The following is an 18001-nucleotide window of genomic DNA, read 5'->3' as shown; positions in this document are numbered from 1 at the left end:
GAAAGAAAGAAAAAGGAAGAGAACTTATAATCACAATTGAGCCCAAAATTTTGATTGCTAAGCAAGAGCATTGTTAAATGAGTTTCACCACATTTACAATTTGGTCACTCCCACCCGGTCACATGACCGCTAAGCCACGCTCACAAATAGGCCACACCTACGGAATAGGTTCTAAAAAATTTGAAACCCACCACTGATTCATACCATTAAAAAAAAAACCTACAGAAGGCTTCCTGAGCTTCAAAATTGTTAAGTGTTCTTGTTTTTAGACTTTCTACTTTTTAATTTCAGTCGTTTATCTTTGGCATTGCTTGTCTGAAGAAACACCCTTAAATATATTTTCTTAGTTTAATTAGACTAATTTCAATATGTTGTACTTATATTTTTTGCTGAATGTGCTCATTTTAAGTCTGTTTTGCGGCAAAATATACAGTGAAAAGGTTTTCAGGAATAATTGAATCAATATATTCCAAGTATACAACAACAGAGGTCTGAGAAATACCTGTTCTGAACATTAGTCACAGAAGATCTTTCTTAGAAGATACACTGAGCAATGCAGTTACTCATATATACAAACACAAAGATTTTGGATCCTTGTGACATATTTCTGTGAAAATTACACAGCTAAGAGGAACAAACATTTCATAGCACTTACTTCATGATTCATAATCTTCCCATAGGTTTCCACCAGTGACTCTGCATAAAAAGGTGTTTCGCCATATAACATTTCATACATGCAAACACCTAGGGACCACCAATCACATTCAGGTCCATATTTTCCCATGCCATCCTCCATGGCTTGCAGTATTTCAGGGGAAATATAATCAGGGGTGCCCACTGCGACTGAAGATTGTACCTTGAAGAAAAACAATGTAAAATAGTATATAAGGAGAAATTAATTTAATTGCATGCATGTATAAATCTATAGGTCAATGAGCATTACTGAGATACAAAAAAAAAGTTTATGCTTTCTTGCATTATTAAGTATAAATCAAAAAAATCATAACACCACTTTCTGTATGTACAAATAAAAAGTTTAATTGGCCATGAAACAGTGTAAGGAAATACATGGGAATATTATAGGATACTCCATTCATAAATAATATATAGCAGTTCTGATTAAACATATTGCAGAAGAATGATACAATATAAAATGTTGCTCTATTCACATGAACTTTTGCAGTTTATCTTCCAAATATAATCCCCAAACTAACTCAAACACCGTATTCTAGTAAAAAAAACTATACTTTTTTGATACATACAGTGCCATCCTCGCTCATCTTTAAGCAGGATCCAAAATCTGCCAGGCGTATGTGACCATTCACATCCAATAAAACATTGTCAGGTTTTATATCTCTGATTTTTCAAAAAAGAAAAAGGTATTATTTTAAATCAGGCACATAGTTGGAACATTACCTTTAACCAGGTATTCTAAATGTACATTAAAATCAAGATAGTTCTTATAAAAATTGGATACTGACAATTTTATATGTTTTATATTTAAAACAGCAAAAGATCAAATCATCTATGACAGAAAAATAATCCCAAATATCACTATAAAGAATATTGTAAAGTATCACTATGATTATATAAACCTATCAAATTAAATTCCAACCCAAGTACGATGTGCACACTTTGAAAATAATTTGGAAGAATAACTTGGATTATCTAACTTGGTTCATTTATGTAGCTATTTGTACATTATTTTTTCAGGTTAGTATAGAAGTCTGAAACAAAACATGGGTCTTCAAATATTAGCCGCATTTAAATACATTCTGAAGAATTTCTTCCAAATCATTTTTGAACTGTGCTCTTTGACAAAGAATTTCCTGGTTTCCTATTTCCTTCGAAGTGCATATTTGAATATGGTTTATAGCGTTTTCACAAAAAATAGCTCTAAAACAACAATGAAAAATATCTTTATACATGCAAACATTCACAATTGCCTTGGTTTTGTTGCTGAATTGAACATATCTATTCTATTTCCCATTTAATTTGTGTCATAATAATGTGTGAATTTGCTAAGCTTGTGTTCTGACTTTGTTGGTAATGTAACTTGCCTCCAAATTTCTTAAAAATTAACTTTTCAAGAAATAATGTCTAATAAACATTCTAGATGTTTAGACATCATGTTCAGACAAAAAAAGTCATTAAAAGCCAGTATGTATCTGACATACTTCATGACAGTTTATTTATGAAATTATTCTAAAGGAAAGGTTCCAAGCCTAAATTAAAGAAAACTCATCATCTACACTGAAAAAATAGTAGAATTAATGTGTGAAGAAAAAGTATTGCTAAGAAGTAGATCATAGATCAATATCCACATATACTGCAGGTTTTATCATGTGTTTCTCATCTGTTTACTGAAGATTCTTTTGGAACACGTATTCCTAAGAACAACTCAACAATAAAAATGCACAACACGTACTTTGTCTCCCATTTCCTCTCACAGTATAAGAGGAAGGAAGGTGATTAACTACTGAAGAGCTTTAAAACTGTGGTATTTCTTTCAAAGCTTAACTAACACAGGGACATTTTCTGCCAGCAAAACAATTTGCAAAAAGAAACACTAAAAGCTAATAGAGGTTTATTTGCTGTATAGTGTAATCAAAACACAGTAATGCAACACATGTGTACTCAAAGGTAAACCTCACTTACCTCAGAGGGACTTACTCTGAGGTAAGCATGCATAACATTGCAGCATAAGCAAGTAATAGCATTAATGGACAGCTATATTAATTCACTATACTGATTTTTTTTCCTCCAATTTTATCATACATACTTATTCTAATACCATTTTGCTGGCTAGCTCTGATCAAAGCAATAAGTCTTCAAATGATTTCCTGAAGCAATGTGGTAATTTCTAAAGGTTATTAAAAGCCATTTTGTATTTAGCAAGATAAAAAATTACTTTAATAGGGAAACTATTGGCCTCCTGAAATGACCACACATTAACAAACTTTTTAATCACATTGATCTATACACTCAATATTGTACATTTTTGTGATGGTTTTATATATATTGTAGCATTAAATTGTGCTCTATGAAGGACACAAAATAGGAGTAACAACAGAATATTGGATTTCATTTGTGAGGGATGCTGTTCTGCACTATAATCCACAAGCCGAATTCTTCTAAGACATATTTTATATGTCACCCACTAACTAGTGACTCAACCCCTCTAACCGCCCAGATGTTTCAACTATCTCAGAAATGAATATTCTCTTTTTGATACGAACGTATAATATTATGTACATTAAAGCAAATCTTTTGCAATCAACTCAGCTTGCTTCTGATTTAATTATTCCTTAGGTTTATCTTCATGCCATGATGCAGAGGACTGCATATTTAACATATGCCACCATAGATTAATTGGCTTGAGAAGTTTCCACAGTAACTCAATATTATTATTGTTTAATTCCTTTGCCGGATCTGGCACTGACTTACCTACAAAAAGGTTATCTCAGGATTTGTAGCAATGTCTATTATATAAAATAGGGCAAATATATTGCTTTATTTAGTAGGATTCACATGCTATGAGATGAGTGGATTACATTCTCTTCTTATATGAAAAGAATTTAATAACAATAACAATAATGTTCACATTTTTTTTAAAATATATAGTTTGATCTATTCAAGAGAATATATTTGCCTCCTATTTTCCCCCATAACAGCACCTTGTGAGGTGGGCTGAGCTGAAAGAGAATAACTGGCCCAAAGTCACCCAGCCCACTTTCATGCCTGAGAGAGGCCTTAACATCCCAGGCTACAGGTTTCTAGTTCAGTGCCTTAACCACCAACGCATACTGTCCTAAATTGTATACTAAATTAATAAACTACAGTTCAAAATAATAAGTTATTAAGAAGAAATTAATGTCACTGCGAACAAGAAACAACCAAGTACAACTTATACAAGGTCCCCACCCAGTGCTTCTTTAAAAAACAAGTTTTAACAGCTCTCCTAAAATACAATAGGGTGGAGTTAGTAAACTGCTCCAAACAAGTGGGACTACTTCACAGAAAGTGCAACACCCTGGGCTACATATTTGACAATACCTAAAAGAAAGGAACATGTGGAGTGATTGAGCTTCCTAATCCTGTAACTAATGTCACCTTACATTAAGAAAATTTCTATATGGTGCTGTCTTAATGGTTTATAAACATGTACAGACTTTGTTCAAGATTACAACAGTAAAAAGATCAAATTGAAGGAATAGTTTTAAATTCAAGAACATATTCTTTATTCCTTATAAATATAGCATCACATTCTAGATGTAATCTCATAAGCAAATGAGAAAGTTATCTTCATGTAAATTTTACACGTACATAATAAATTTGTTGCAAACTATGATCTTTTACAGTATCTTATTTCAGCATAAAAACTGGCCATGCTGGTACTTATGAATCAGAAAAGCACCTATTCATTTAGAGTGCTCAAAAACACACATATAAAACTCTTGCGTAAAGACATGGACAAAATTCTTAATTGATTTTATACATATTAAATAAATCAATATTTTATTGATTTATTTATTCTTATATGATGTATTTAACTTTCCTTGGTTAAAACTCAGAACACTAGTTTGAAGAACTGTAACAGGATTCCTTTGGGCAGCAATTTATTTCCCAACAACTAGGATATTAAAAGTTTTCCTTCACTGGAATAGGTTTTCAATATTTAAGTGGATTTGTGGAATTTTTAAAAAATGAGATTTAGAAACCTTTGTTATAGTTATAACTATTGCATTTAAAATGTTTTAAAACAAAAGTCATATTTCAATTGTTTTAAAAGTTATAACACTTGGATGAAACACTTTTTTTGGCTTGATTAGAGTAAATACATTGCTGTTCCTCTCCACTTCTAAATACATAACCAAATCCATGGTCTGTATACAATTAAACAATGCAGTGGCTACTTCTAGCCAAAATTAACCAGATAGGATAGCCATAAACATTCCAATACCATTTTGTATAGTTAGTTAAGGGCAGAAATAACATAACAAGCAAATAAACTAGAAATCGGGGGTTTAGCAGCTTTTAATAATCTGAGGAAGAAGGTATAAAATAATACATTCCTTTAAATAGCAAAGAAGGTGTCTCACCACACTAAGAATTTTGAAAGTGAAAGTAATCATTTTGCAGTAATGCTAAACATGACAGTAAAGCTGCAAAACTATAATCCAATGTTCTGTGAATGGGCAACCTATTATCTAAACAGATGTGTCAGGGTGTCCATAAGAGTCTTTCTGTACTTCTGTGTTTTCAACACTTTTATGTTCTCATTATTTTTTCCATTCAGTTTTTTCCTCTTGACCGGACAAGTTCTAGTAATCTTGGATTTTGAATTGGTATAAGAAGAAAAACCTGAAATCAGGTTTTCATGTACTAAATTATATCTCCCTATAATGTAAGAAATGATAGTTTACAAGTATAAAAAGGTACAGAGAGATGCTGAAAATGGTATTGGTATATATTACAGGTTTTTTTCCCCTATCTCTTCTATTTAACTTTTGCTATTACTTTTGTGCCAGAGTCTAGACATTTCCTGCAAGATTTTGCCTTAAACCCTGTTTATATATAACCACCTTCAATCTGAAATTTAAATTGAACCAACCAAAATTTGAAGTGGTGGAAATATACATTCTGTAAATTTAAATGACTATTTGATTATAGATGGAAGAAATTAGCATATTGACTGCATGCTTTAATGAAAGGAAGGGAAGGGCAAACTAGTCTGCTTGAGTCCCCTAATACCTTACAATATTTGAAGATGGACATGGCTACAATCTGGAATTATAAATAGGAACATTATTTTAAGGTAACCAACTTCATAACATCTTACAGTTTACGTGCCATTTGTGACAGCTCAGTCTGAGGGGAAAATGGAGGTCTCCGCCACCCACAAGGGCTAAAGGCGTGCCTGACACCACCCCAATGCAGGGGTTTGTGGTGTTATTCCCAGCTGTACTCACAAGTTCTTAATCAAGACATTTCCAATAAATTCAAAGGTATTGTAAAACCTACTGGAGCACTTAATGACACATCCGTCCTTATTGAGGGACTGAGTCGAAAGCTGGGTCTGCCTAGCAACAAGGGCGTGGCTTAACAGTCTTATCAGAATGAGCGGATGAGGTCAACCCAGTCTGGATGCTACCTCCACCACTATGGAGAACCATTCATTTAGTGACTGTTGAAAATCATAATAGCTCTGAAAAAAGTGATGTACGCCTGTTTTTCACACTTAAGACTGTTGCAGCATCCCCATGGTCAAAATTGGATGCTTGGCAACTGATTCATATTCATGATGGTTGCAGTACCCTGAAGTCATGTGATCATCTTTTATGATCTTCTAACAAGTAAAGTCAATGGGAAAGCCTGATTCATTTAACAACCACATTACTAACTTAACAACTGCAATGGTTCCCTTTACAATTGTGGAAACAAAGGTTACAAAATTGGGCAAAACTCTCTTAACAACTGTCTTACCTAGCAATAGAAATTTTGGGGTCAATTGTGGTCAAGGACTACCTGTATTTATATGCCATAATAAGAAATCTTACCTGTGCACATAATGCAGCTGATGAATGGAATGAATAGCAAGAACCATTTCACCAATGTAGAACCTGGCCATATCTTCTGGAAGCTTGTCTTCAAACTTGCTAAGTAATGTCAACAAATCACCACCCACATAGTAGTCCATTACTAAATACTAAAAAACAAGAACACTTACTGGTAAGAATCACTGCAGAATTATATCATAAGTGATAACATGAAATGTTCACTGAAATACAACTTTAATATATGATTCTGGAAACTGGAGTCAAAGTGAGTGGTTTAACTGGACACACCAACTTTAACTGCTTCCTCTTAACTAATAATTAAATTATCCAATTACAGTAAACATGGAAATTTAAATTAACCTAAACTATTTCCCAGACAATCATTATGCTAGACATATTCTCTCCCCCTGCTCCCCCCCCACCGGTTATTTCATATACATATACTAGTTTACAAAAGAGAAGCATCAATACATACAATATAATTAAAGAAATATAACTTCAAACTTAGCAATTCTCTAGGAATAATTTCAAACAAAAATGGAAATTAAAAAAAAATCATAATGTTCTTCCTTTCTCCTTTGCTGGGGGGAAATAATTCAAATGTCATTTCTAAAAATCAATGAAATGTATGGTTTAGTATGCTAAAATATGGTCCCAGGGGTACATGATCCAGTAACTATGCTGAGGTTAAGAACTATGATGAGGCTTGTCATTATCTGGGTAAAAGATTGCTTACAAAACCAAAATCCACTGCCTCAATTGTTGTAAGAAAATATTCGTGTACATAAATTCTTTCTAGTTAATTGAGTTCACTGTAATGATCATTTATAGTCATTTTTTTCTGCATAGTTGCATTTTACTATGATAAAAGATTCTTAGGCATATACCAGATATTTACTAAACTCCATAGGAATGGGTAGCTATACTAAATCTAAATAACAACAGCAATTTAGTAGTTCAATGTATTTTCTGGAGAAATGAAATGACAAGAGTAAATTGCTGGAAATATAGTTAGCCAAAGCTACACATATTAATTGCTTGTTAATTAGTATTTTTCAATTTAAATACACTAGTTTTCCTATTTTTTTCTAACGTCTTACCATAAGAGTAAGATCAGAGTAAAATATTTCAGAAAAATCTTAATTCTTGTCCACATCTTAAATAAATATAAAAAGGAAAACATTATCAAAAATGGCCTCATACAACAGCAGGGAAACCATGAGTGAAATATATTTTATGACCTAAAGGTGCTCTACTGAACTTTTTAAAGACTATTAAACAATATTATAATATGTAATTTTGACAAATTATAAATTGTTAAGGCTTCTACCTAACCAGGTTGCAAAGTAGCTCTGTGATAATAAATGGATGAATTAATATGATATGAAAAATACAATGAACAAAGAAGGAAGCTAGCTCTGTCATTTGTACTTTTGTCAAGGTTCTTAAAAACTGCCTCTGTTTCATTCACTTGAAATTCTTCCTCTGGCACTCCTTTCCTTAACAACCCTTCTCAAAGACACAAAGAATATCCCAAATAACTATTTGCATTTTCCCCATCCTCCATTTTTTTTTAGAAGATGGCTATTTACTTCTTATTGGATGCAAACCTTTTAGGAACCTCCAAACATTTATACCAGGGATGTAATCCTATGCACACTTACCTGGTAGTAACTCATTGAAATCAGCAAGATTTATTTCTGAGTAAACATGCATAGGATTGTACTGTAAAGGCGGTTTCTTTTCAACACTATTCCAGTTTTTTATTGTCCGCAAGTGCTTCAGAACTGAAAATGAACATTACAGAAGCCACAGTTGGCCCACAAACCGGTTTGGCCACTTCTGGATTTAAACAGCAGTCTTGAGATTGTGTGTATAAAATGACACATTAGCAGTACTGTGCCAAGGTAAGTAACTAGATGATAAGGGTTCAACTAAACAATTTATTTATCTAATTAAGTTAACTCCAGCTCATTATACTTAATAGCAAACTAGAGATGGAAAATAGAGTAACTTGTAAATAATTTGTTTTGGAATTTTTTCTCTCTCTTAAAATAAGAATATAAACAGTTACATATTGACCCAAAAGGAAGATGATTCTAGATTTTAGACTAAACACTCAAATTTTATATACTTTTCAGTTGTGATTGCCAATTTCTATTTCAAATTATTTCATTAAAAATGTTTATTATTTACTATACTTCAGAAAAGAACAGAATCAGAGGCCCATTCCAAGAAAGAATATAGCCACGACAAATATTACATGTTCAATTAAATTAATGACTGCATAAAAATTGCCTGTAAAATTAGGTATCCCATCTGTAAATTTAATTAAGCACCTGTTTGCATATACAAATAGAGACACACAAACTAGTCATATTACACACAAATATGCATACACTCATTGCAGTGAGAGATTGCAGAAATGTGGGCTCAACTACCATAATTTTCTGCATGTTTATTTGCAGTAAGTGTGCTATGCTGTGGAAATTCTATTTAGCCCAGCTTACACCATATAAATGGAATGTAAAGTGAGGAAGAAATTCTTGGGTTCTGAATTGCAAGAAGAAAACTGGAGGCCTCCATATTGGGCTGCAAGCATAAACACAACTGCATACTACTAAATCCCATTAAATTCTGTGTCTCTTACTTCCAAAGAAAGAATGCTTAGGATTTTTAGTTCCGTTCATTCAATTTGGTAGCCTCATTCTTCTCTCAGCATCCTTCATGCATAAAGGCTAAGGAACTGCAATGAAGAGCCTCTCTACCCAGGGATGGTTTTGTTGAGCTCTCAGGATCTCTCCACTGCAATCAATTACCAATTACCATACATACGGAGAATGGTAATAAATATTTGTGTCTTCTCTTCATTAGAAAATGAAGGTTAGCTATAACAGTGATTTCTCCTACTTTTTCAGCTTTGTTTAAAATACTTGTTACCTCTCATTTCTTCTGTTCCAGTACTTTCAACAAATGCAATCAAAATGGGACCAATCTATATCACACTAAGCTGAGGGCAATTGCTAATATTTGGAAGATAGACTCAAGATTCAGAGTGATCTTGACAGACTAGAGCATTAGCCCCTATCCAACAAGATGCAGTTCAGTAGTGAGAAAAGTAAGCCGTTGCACTTAGGCAGGGAAAATCAAGGTACAGTTACAGGATAGGCATGGCTCAACAGTATCCCTGTGAGAGGGATCTAGGTTCCCTGGTGAATCACTGCTTAAGCAGTGTGATGCAGCTCCCCAAAAAGCCAAAACAATCCTAGGCTGCATCAACAGAGAGATACCATCAACATCACAGGAAGTGATAATGCCATTCCTCACTGTACTAGTGAGGCTACATTTGGAATTGCATCCAATTCTGGTCACAATACAAAAAGATGTTGAAGCCCTAGGAAGAGTGCAGAGAACAGAAACAAAGATGATAAGGAGCCTGGAGGCTAAATTGTACAATGAACAGCTACTGGGAAAATATATTTTTAGCCTAACAAAGAGAAGTCTCGGGGAAGACATGATAGCAATATTCCAATAACTGAGGGGCTGTCACAGAGGAAAGAATATTGTTTTATTCTAGAATAAGAAGCAATGAGTGGAAGCACATCAAAGAGGGATCCAATCTGGAAATAAGGAGGAATTTCCTGACAGTGAAAATTATTATCAAAAAACAGCTTGCTTCCCAGAATTGTGGTTGCTCCATGACTGAGTTTTTCAAGAAAAGATTGGACAACTTGACCAAAAGGTATAAGGACTCCTGACTTGGGCAGGAAGTTTGATTCTGTGAAAATCCCTTTCCCTTCACTGGAGGGGAGGGAGAGGAGAAATCTTCCTTTCAGATAAATACAGTTGATTATGCTCTGAATTCAAAATATTTTGAACTGAGAAACCAGATTACGAACTACTACTTCGTAGGCTTATTGTACACACATACCAAATAGTTTTCATCCTGAAAAGCGTAGTGCAACGTTGTAATCCACTGACAGTCTCCATTCACCAAAACATCTCTCTCTTCTCGGAAACAAGCAGTCTAAAAATAAGAGAGTAAAAGTGGGAGAAAAAGTTGTTTAACTAATCTCTTGACTTTAATAAACAAGGATGAAAATATTGCATTAATGTTTATGTAATATAGGATTATAACATTTATAAATATACCACCTCTACAATAATTCAGTATTCAAACCAAGGAATAAAACTTTTCATAGCTAACCAAAAATAATTTAAAAATCAAATTTAAAAAGCATGATAGCATTGGATTCTTGAGATAACATTTTAGTTTTATAATAGCCTGAAAGTTTTTAAAATATCTATAACAATATCCAGTCTCCTAAAGGTGAACATACTGACAGCCTTCAAGAAAACAAGAAACTTTTTAAATGTTTACTTGAAAGAAAACAAAAATAAGATTAGAGAATGGGCAATACAAACCTGCCCAATTTATTCAATAATGTTTCCTGGAAACGGGAGCTGAATTTCTTGCATGTATCATAGAAGTCACATATCTCTGAGCCTACTTCTCCCTCTATCCACCACAACTAATCATATATGCTTTAAGTAGGGCCATGACTACTTCCAAGGGAAACAGGAGGGGGAAGATAATTATGACTTCAGAAAAGGTACTTCCTAGCCGTTTCCTGAGAGCACGAAGCTCTCCAAACTGCCAACCGAGCGCAGCCAATTGTTAACTTGAGGCTTAGGGAGAGCATGAAGCTTTGCAACCCAACGTGCACCAAATCTAAAGCAGCCGTTAACAAGAGCGTGAAGCTCTGTGAGTTGGCCGCTATTGCTTTGCGCTAAGTGAGTAAGGTGCCTTAGATCTAGCCTTCAGGCTGCTGGAACTATGAATCCTCAATGTGGCCACCCTCATGCACGGCTTGAGTTGTCAAATAGCTAGCGTCCAGAGCCTAGGCTCTAGCCGCTGAGCCAGCTTTAACACATGTGGCCAAAGAAAGTACTCATAAAGTCCAGAAAATGATGTAACAAATTCCTATTAATCTCACAATAAAGTCCAAAAGTTGACAGGAATAAGAGATAGACACATCCATCCTTGTGATGGACTGAGTCGAAAAGCTGGATATTCCTAGCAACAAGGGTGTGTCTTAACAGCTTTGACAGACTCAGTCCAATCAGTGAGCAGTCGAAATCAACCCATGCCTGGATGCTATCTCCACCTCAATGGAGAAGTGGAAGATTCTTAAACGATCCATCACTTGTCTCCTGTTATAATTATTTTAGGGTTATAACACAGAACATTGTTATGCATCACTCAAAAATATGCTTCACTAAGTTCAATTAGTGCAGAAACACACGGTCAATTTAGTTCAATGCATGAACTACCCAATTTCTTATGTTTGCCTAACAGTTTTATTATCCACTAGTTCTTCTTTCATTGTGACATTATATCACAGAGTGAGTATAATTACATAATTATGAACTACCAATTGTACTTAATAATTTGAACTATCCTAGTAGCATGATAGAAATTTTTAAATCTGCTATGAATTAGGGCTACAAAAATCAATCTCCTTCTAACATAATGTACAAGGTAGTTTTTCAGCAAATATTATTTTGCTAGAAAAGATTATATATTTTTTAAAAAGTCTGGTTCATAAATATTTACCTATATTTTCTAATTTTGGGAATATACCCAGCAATTCACCATAAGTGGACCTTCCCTTAAAATATTTGAAAAAGTTTACATAATATAGAATGCTAAACAGCAGGACTTTTCAACATAAACATACTGGGAACTAATCTGCACTGATTCAGCATCCTCTTCAAAACATTTAAAGAGATTTGTGATCTCTAATGTATATAAGCATGTATCTATACAATAGGGGAGAAGCAAGTCAAGAGTTTTCTTTTCCTATATATGGAATAGAGAGAGAGAGATTTCTGTTAGCATCTAGGTATTTTTTAAAAACTGAAATATTATAAATTTTTGAAATTGATACAGGGCACTCTGTAATGGGAGGATAATAGACTGTATTGACAGATTGCAAGATCCAAGAATAAAACATTCCTATTAGAGTGAAAAGTAGACACTCAACTACAAATGCAACTTCCTGTTCAAAATCTAGCACTATACAAAAAATATCTGAAGCTACAGAAACTGAGTACTGAACTGAAAATATCCTAATTTGAGAAACTGCTGTTATGAATATGAAATGGTCTGTTTCAAGCCTTTTGAGACCTTTTCATATTTACACATTGCCAAAGTGGTTGAAATTGCCCATTTTGAGTTTATAACAGCTGTTTCACATTTGAGTGGGGTGTTTCAAATTCAAATGAGGGCATTTCAAATTTGAATCAATTGGATTTGAAGTATTTTATATCTCTTTACAAAAAAAAATCTTTAAAATTTGCATATTCTTATTGAATTTGGCTATATTTTCATATATCATTCCAGTGAACTTGTTAAGGTATCAGAGTAGAAACCTGGCGACTATTAGTTCTAGTCCTGACTTAGGGACAAAACCAGCTGGGGTGGCTTTGGGTTACTCACTTTCTTTCAACCCTTTCAGCTACTGGGAAGCAATGGTAAACAACTTCTGAAAAAACATACCAAGAAAACTACAGGGACTAGTCAAGGCAGTCTCCGAGAATCAAGCACGATTAAACAAAAAAAAAAATAAGATTGTATAAATCTTCATACTTAAGAATGTTGGGTAATGAATTCTTGCTTTATGTATGATATAATGCATATTATATTAAATATCTTTACTGTAACAAATAAAATATGTAAATATATTTATTTAATAATCTACAATGCTTAATTGATTTATTTCTGCAAAATCTATTTCTTTATAAAAATGGAACCAAGCATGAGTCTTCCTTGAAATTCTGACTTTCAATGTAACCAAAGTCCAAGTTTTCATCTAGTAATTAACTTGATTTTCTTTTTCTTTCCATGTTTTGTTTATTTTATTTGTATTACTTTCTATTTCCACCTAACAGTGTGGTACCTGGGTTGTGAACAATCAAAATCCACATATTTGTTATAATATTCATCACAAAACTATTAATAATATAACTATATATCAATACAATTACAATAGTACATAACATCTTCATCATCAAATTCTCTCCACATTAACATTTCCTCTTTTTTATATCTTTTTTCTAAATTTTTATTTACTATGAAAACCAAGTTAATTAGTATTTACTATGAAAAACTAACTAACTTGGTTTTCATAGTAAATAAAAATCATGCTATATGAAAAAAAAACTGGGGCAGCCACACCGGTAAATATAGTTATACAGAAAGCAATAAATGCTACAAAAATATGGTATTTGATATGAAAAACCTTCCGGAGAAAAGAGAAATGTCCTATATGCTTAAGCAGTAACTGTTTAATGTGATCTTCTTTAGTACCATTTATAAAGAAATCTGAACTGAAAATATCAGACTTACCTCTGCCCTTTTAAGCATTTCCCATTTATTTAGGATTTTCATTGCATAAATGCGCTCTGTGCACTTCAATTTTACAACTGCAACCTACAATTTAAAAAGTAAAAATAACATCATGACATTATAGTATTATTTATTCATTTCAGTTTTGAAGCCACCTGACTTTTGGCATGTTACAGATAAAAAAATTAAAAGAAAACAAGTATAGCAAGGGGAAACAAAGACATCAACCAGAAACAACCCCAAAGAAATAAAAAGTAAAATTTACCAACAGCTGCTGTAAAACTGGAAGGGAGTGAAGCAGTGGTATGGTACCTTGCTTAATGATCCTTCACTTAACAACCCAGATTCTGTGCCAAATTGGGGTTGCAAGTGAACACTACTTATATCCACTATTAAGAATCTTGGCTGCTTTCAAAATGACATACCGTATTTTCCGGAGTATAAGACGCACCAAGGTTTTGAAGAGGCAATTTTTTAAAAAAGGTAGGTCGGTAGATAGAGGGATAGAGAGGGAGAGAAAGAGAGAGAAATACAGTAGGTAGGTAGGGAGAGAGAGTAGTTTAGGTAGGTAGGTATGTAAGTTGGTAGGTAGGTAGGTAGATAAAGGGGAAGAGAGAGAGAAATACAATAGGGAGGGAGGGAGTGTGTGTAGGTAGGTAGGTAGGTAGGTAGGTAGAGGGATAGAGAGAGAGAAAGAGAGAGAAAGAGAAAGAGAAATACAGTAGATAGGTAGGTAGGGAGAGAGAGAGAGAGAGAGAGAGAGAGAGTAGGTTGGTTGGTAGGTAGAGGGATAGAGAGAGAGAAATAGAGAGAGAGAGAAATACAGTAGATAGGTAGGTAGGGAGAGAGTAGTCAGATAGGTAGTAGATAAAGGGATAGAGAGAGAGAAAGAGAGAGAAATACAGTCGATAGGTAGGTAGAGGGAGAGCGCGTGTGTGTAGGTAGGTAGAAGCAGAGAGAAAGAGAAATACTGTAGATAGGTAGGTGTTTCTACTGGCACAGCACTTGATCAATGTAATTCTCATCAATCAGTTATAGAGCTTTCCGAAAGGGAAAAAAAGTTTTTGCACTCTGCAAACCTCCCCAAAATGGCCCGTTTTTCGCGAAAACGGGCCCGTTTTTTAAAAAAAGACATGTATAGACTTAGGGGGGCTTGCAGAGTGCTCCTCCTGGGGGGGGGCAAAAACGAGGAAAAAAAACAGCCCGTTTTTCGTGAAGTTAAGTTTTGGCTTGAACAGCAAAAGTAATTTTACTACAGGTAGTTGGTGACTTCTGATCACAACTGAGACCAACATTTCCATTGCTAAGCAAGACAGTTGTTAATGAGGAGTTTTGCCTCATTTTATGATTGTTGCCATAACTTTGAATGGTCACTAAACAAATGGTTATAAGTTGAGGACTAGCTAAGGTGTTCTTCTTTGTTCCAGTTGTTATTGATAAGGGGGGGGGGTAATCTATTCACATCTCTCCCATTAAGAACAATAGCAAATAATGAGAAAAAAAGATTGCTGCCTAAATACTTTGGAGAATCATGCAAGTGATACCAGGCCACAGAAAGAAATCAAACAGTCTCTTCAGTTATAAGGCAGAGCCATAAAAAGGAGCTATGACTATTTCAACTGAAGAAAAAAATTATCATAATGAAAGACATTGTAAATGGTTTCTATTATGTAAATGTATTTCGGGAACAATCAGAATAAACTCAATAACATACTGATATCTTTAGTAAGAACCGTGCATCTTGAAAGAGGATTTAATAATAGTGACTGGTCCTAATAATAGCAGAAAAAATAATTAGGTTAGCTTTGTCCTGAGACAAGAATATCTTTTAAGCACAACTATTTATACTTTCATTGCGCTTTAGGGAACTTTTTCCTGGACTTTTAGCTTTGTCCTGTGGCACTGTATAGAGACGGCATTGAACACACTTGTCAGTAAACTTTCCCTGAGTCAGAATAGCAATGGTGCAATTTTTCAGATCTCAGTGGCTTTTGATACCATTGATCATGGCATCCTTCTGGATGGACTGCAGTTGTAGGAGTGGAGGCTCTGTATTACAGTGGTTCTCACTGTACAGTCAATTCTACTGGTATTGAGGATATTGAGAAGTGGGAACAGAAGATTGGATGTTTTCACTATCTACAGGAAGCTGATGGATGATGTTATTCATCATACAGGCTGTTGAACACAGCATATCATAATATGCTGGTGATACCAAATTGAACTAAATCTTGAGCCCAACCTAACCAAATGATTCTGTCTTATCCCAATGTATGAAGGCTTCTGGGGTCTAGATTGGAAGAAAGAAACTTAAACTCAATCCTGATAAGACTGAGTGGCTGGGTATTTTTGTCTGTGACCATGAATTCTTTGTATTTAATTCTAAAATGGGGTAGAACTTCCCTGGAGAAAACTACTGTGGACTCATAACTCCTTTTTGAAGAGTAGATCTCAGCTATAGCCAGGAGGCCTTTGCCCTTTTCTGGATCAGGAACCCCTTCTCACAGTCATTCATACCTTATTATTTTTGTGTGTGGACTATTGCAACTTGCAACAATGAAGATAACCTTGAAAACCACCCCAAAAATACAATTGGCCTAGAGTGCATCAATACATGAAGTTATGGGCACACCTAGAAAACGTTTGTGTAACACTTTTGCGTGCAGTCTGCACTGGTTTATAGTTAGTCTCTGGTTAAAATTCAGAGTGCTATTTAAGACTTCTAAAGTCCTTCATGGCATAGGGCCTGGCTATCTGAGCGACCATCTTTTTCCTACTTTTTCTCCCTATCTAATAAGATCTAACAGAGTGGGCATGTTCCAGATTCTGTCTTTAAAAGAGTATCATCTGATGGGATCTCAGTGGAATGCTTTTTCTGTCACAGTGTCTGAACTGTGCAATAGTAATCTCCAGAGGTCTGAGTTATCTTGATCTTGCCATTCTTTGAATAGGTCTTGGAAGATCTGATTGTTTTCCTAAGCTCTTTGTTACAAAGTATGTGCTTTTATGAGAATTTTGTTAATGTGCTCTATCTATTAATTCCCTGCTTTCTTTTTGTTTTTATTTATAGTATTTGTTTTTAATTTATATGCTGTGCATGGTTGTTATGTATTCAGCAACCTATACATTTGATTTATATATAATATTGTGAGATGTAACACACAGGTACAAACAGATCATCTTCAATTATCTAGTTTCCATTGTAAAAGGAAGGTGGGTTCAAAACAAAGAATTCCTCCATTGGAAAAATCAGTCAACAGTATATTTCCTTAGTCATCTGGGAGCTTTAAATGTATCTTACCTCACCAAATGCACCTCTGCCAATGACTTTTATGATTTCAAAGTCATCTCGATGAAGTTGCATTTCCTTCACCAGTTGGGTAAATGGTTTGGCTGTTTGAAAATAAGAGGAAATCTCAAGTTAAAGTTTGTATATTGTATACTGATGTAAAGTGATAGGTATCAATCTGTATATTAGTTTAGATTTGATAATAAGACATCAAAAATTGCTACCTCTTATCACAGACGATATGGTCAAGAAGAAGCCAGTTCTTTTTTCTAATACAAAGAACCTTATCTAGTCTTCCTAGCACAACTAACCAATGAATTTAAAAAATAGGTGTCCAAAAAAAAAGCCCCCAACCCACTTACAAATAAATATGCGAGCTAAGCTAGGAAGCAACTAGGCAATGAAAATTCTCAGAGATACAGAATGTATCTCTCATTAATAAAATAAGCCAAAGTGCTAACCTTAAAGAAGAACTTCAAGCCTATCTGCAAGAAATTAGCAATCAGCCTTGGGAAGATAAGGCTTTCAGAAAGCTCCTAAGATATAAGTAATACTTCAGGTCAATAATTATTTGGCTTTGAATCTAAAAGAACCATTTTATAATGTTCTATATTGCTACTATTATCTCATACTTCGCTATTAAATATTTTAATGTGCATGTATATTAATTCAATTCAACTAATTGTATCAATCAGAAAAAAAGTTATTTGCAATTAACTAGTTTGATGTTGTTTATATCTA

The 18001-nt window shown here is 34.1% G+C and overlaps 1 protein-coding gene across 1 annotated transcript in view; it reads right to left on the bottom strand.

Annotated features, from left to right (window-relative positions):
* CDC42BPB (CDC42 binding protein kinase beta) overlaps window positions 1-18001 on the bottom strand; it is a 106479-nt gene that overhangs the window by 62207 nt on the left and 26271 nt on the right. The window contains exons 2-7 of the mRNA XM_081938095.1: window positions 17273-17364; window positions 13972-14055; window positions 10492-10587; window positions 6561-6709; window positions 1263-1356; window positions 656-856 (exon numbers count right to left, since the gene is read on the bottom strand). Of these exons, the coding sequence (XP_081794221.1) occupies window positions 656-856; window positions 1263-1356; window positions 6561-6709; window positions 10492-10587; window positions 13972-14055; window positions 17273-17364 (716 nt within the window). The remainder of the gene's footprint in view (window positions 1-655; window positions 857-1262; window positions 1357-6560; window positions 6710-10491; window positions 10588-13971; window positions 14056-17272; window positions 17365-18001) is intronic.

Source organism: Natrix helvetica (genome assembly GCF_964273705.1).
Source record: "Natrix helvetica genome assembly, chromosome: 1".
Classification (NCBI taxonomy): domain Eukaryota; kingdom Metazoa; phylum Chordata; class Lepidosauria; order Squamata; family Natricidae; genus Natrix; species Natrix helvetica.
The sequence above is the reverse complement of the archived record's forward strand: the minus strand, read 5'-3'. Positions and strand labels throughout refer to the sequence as shown.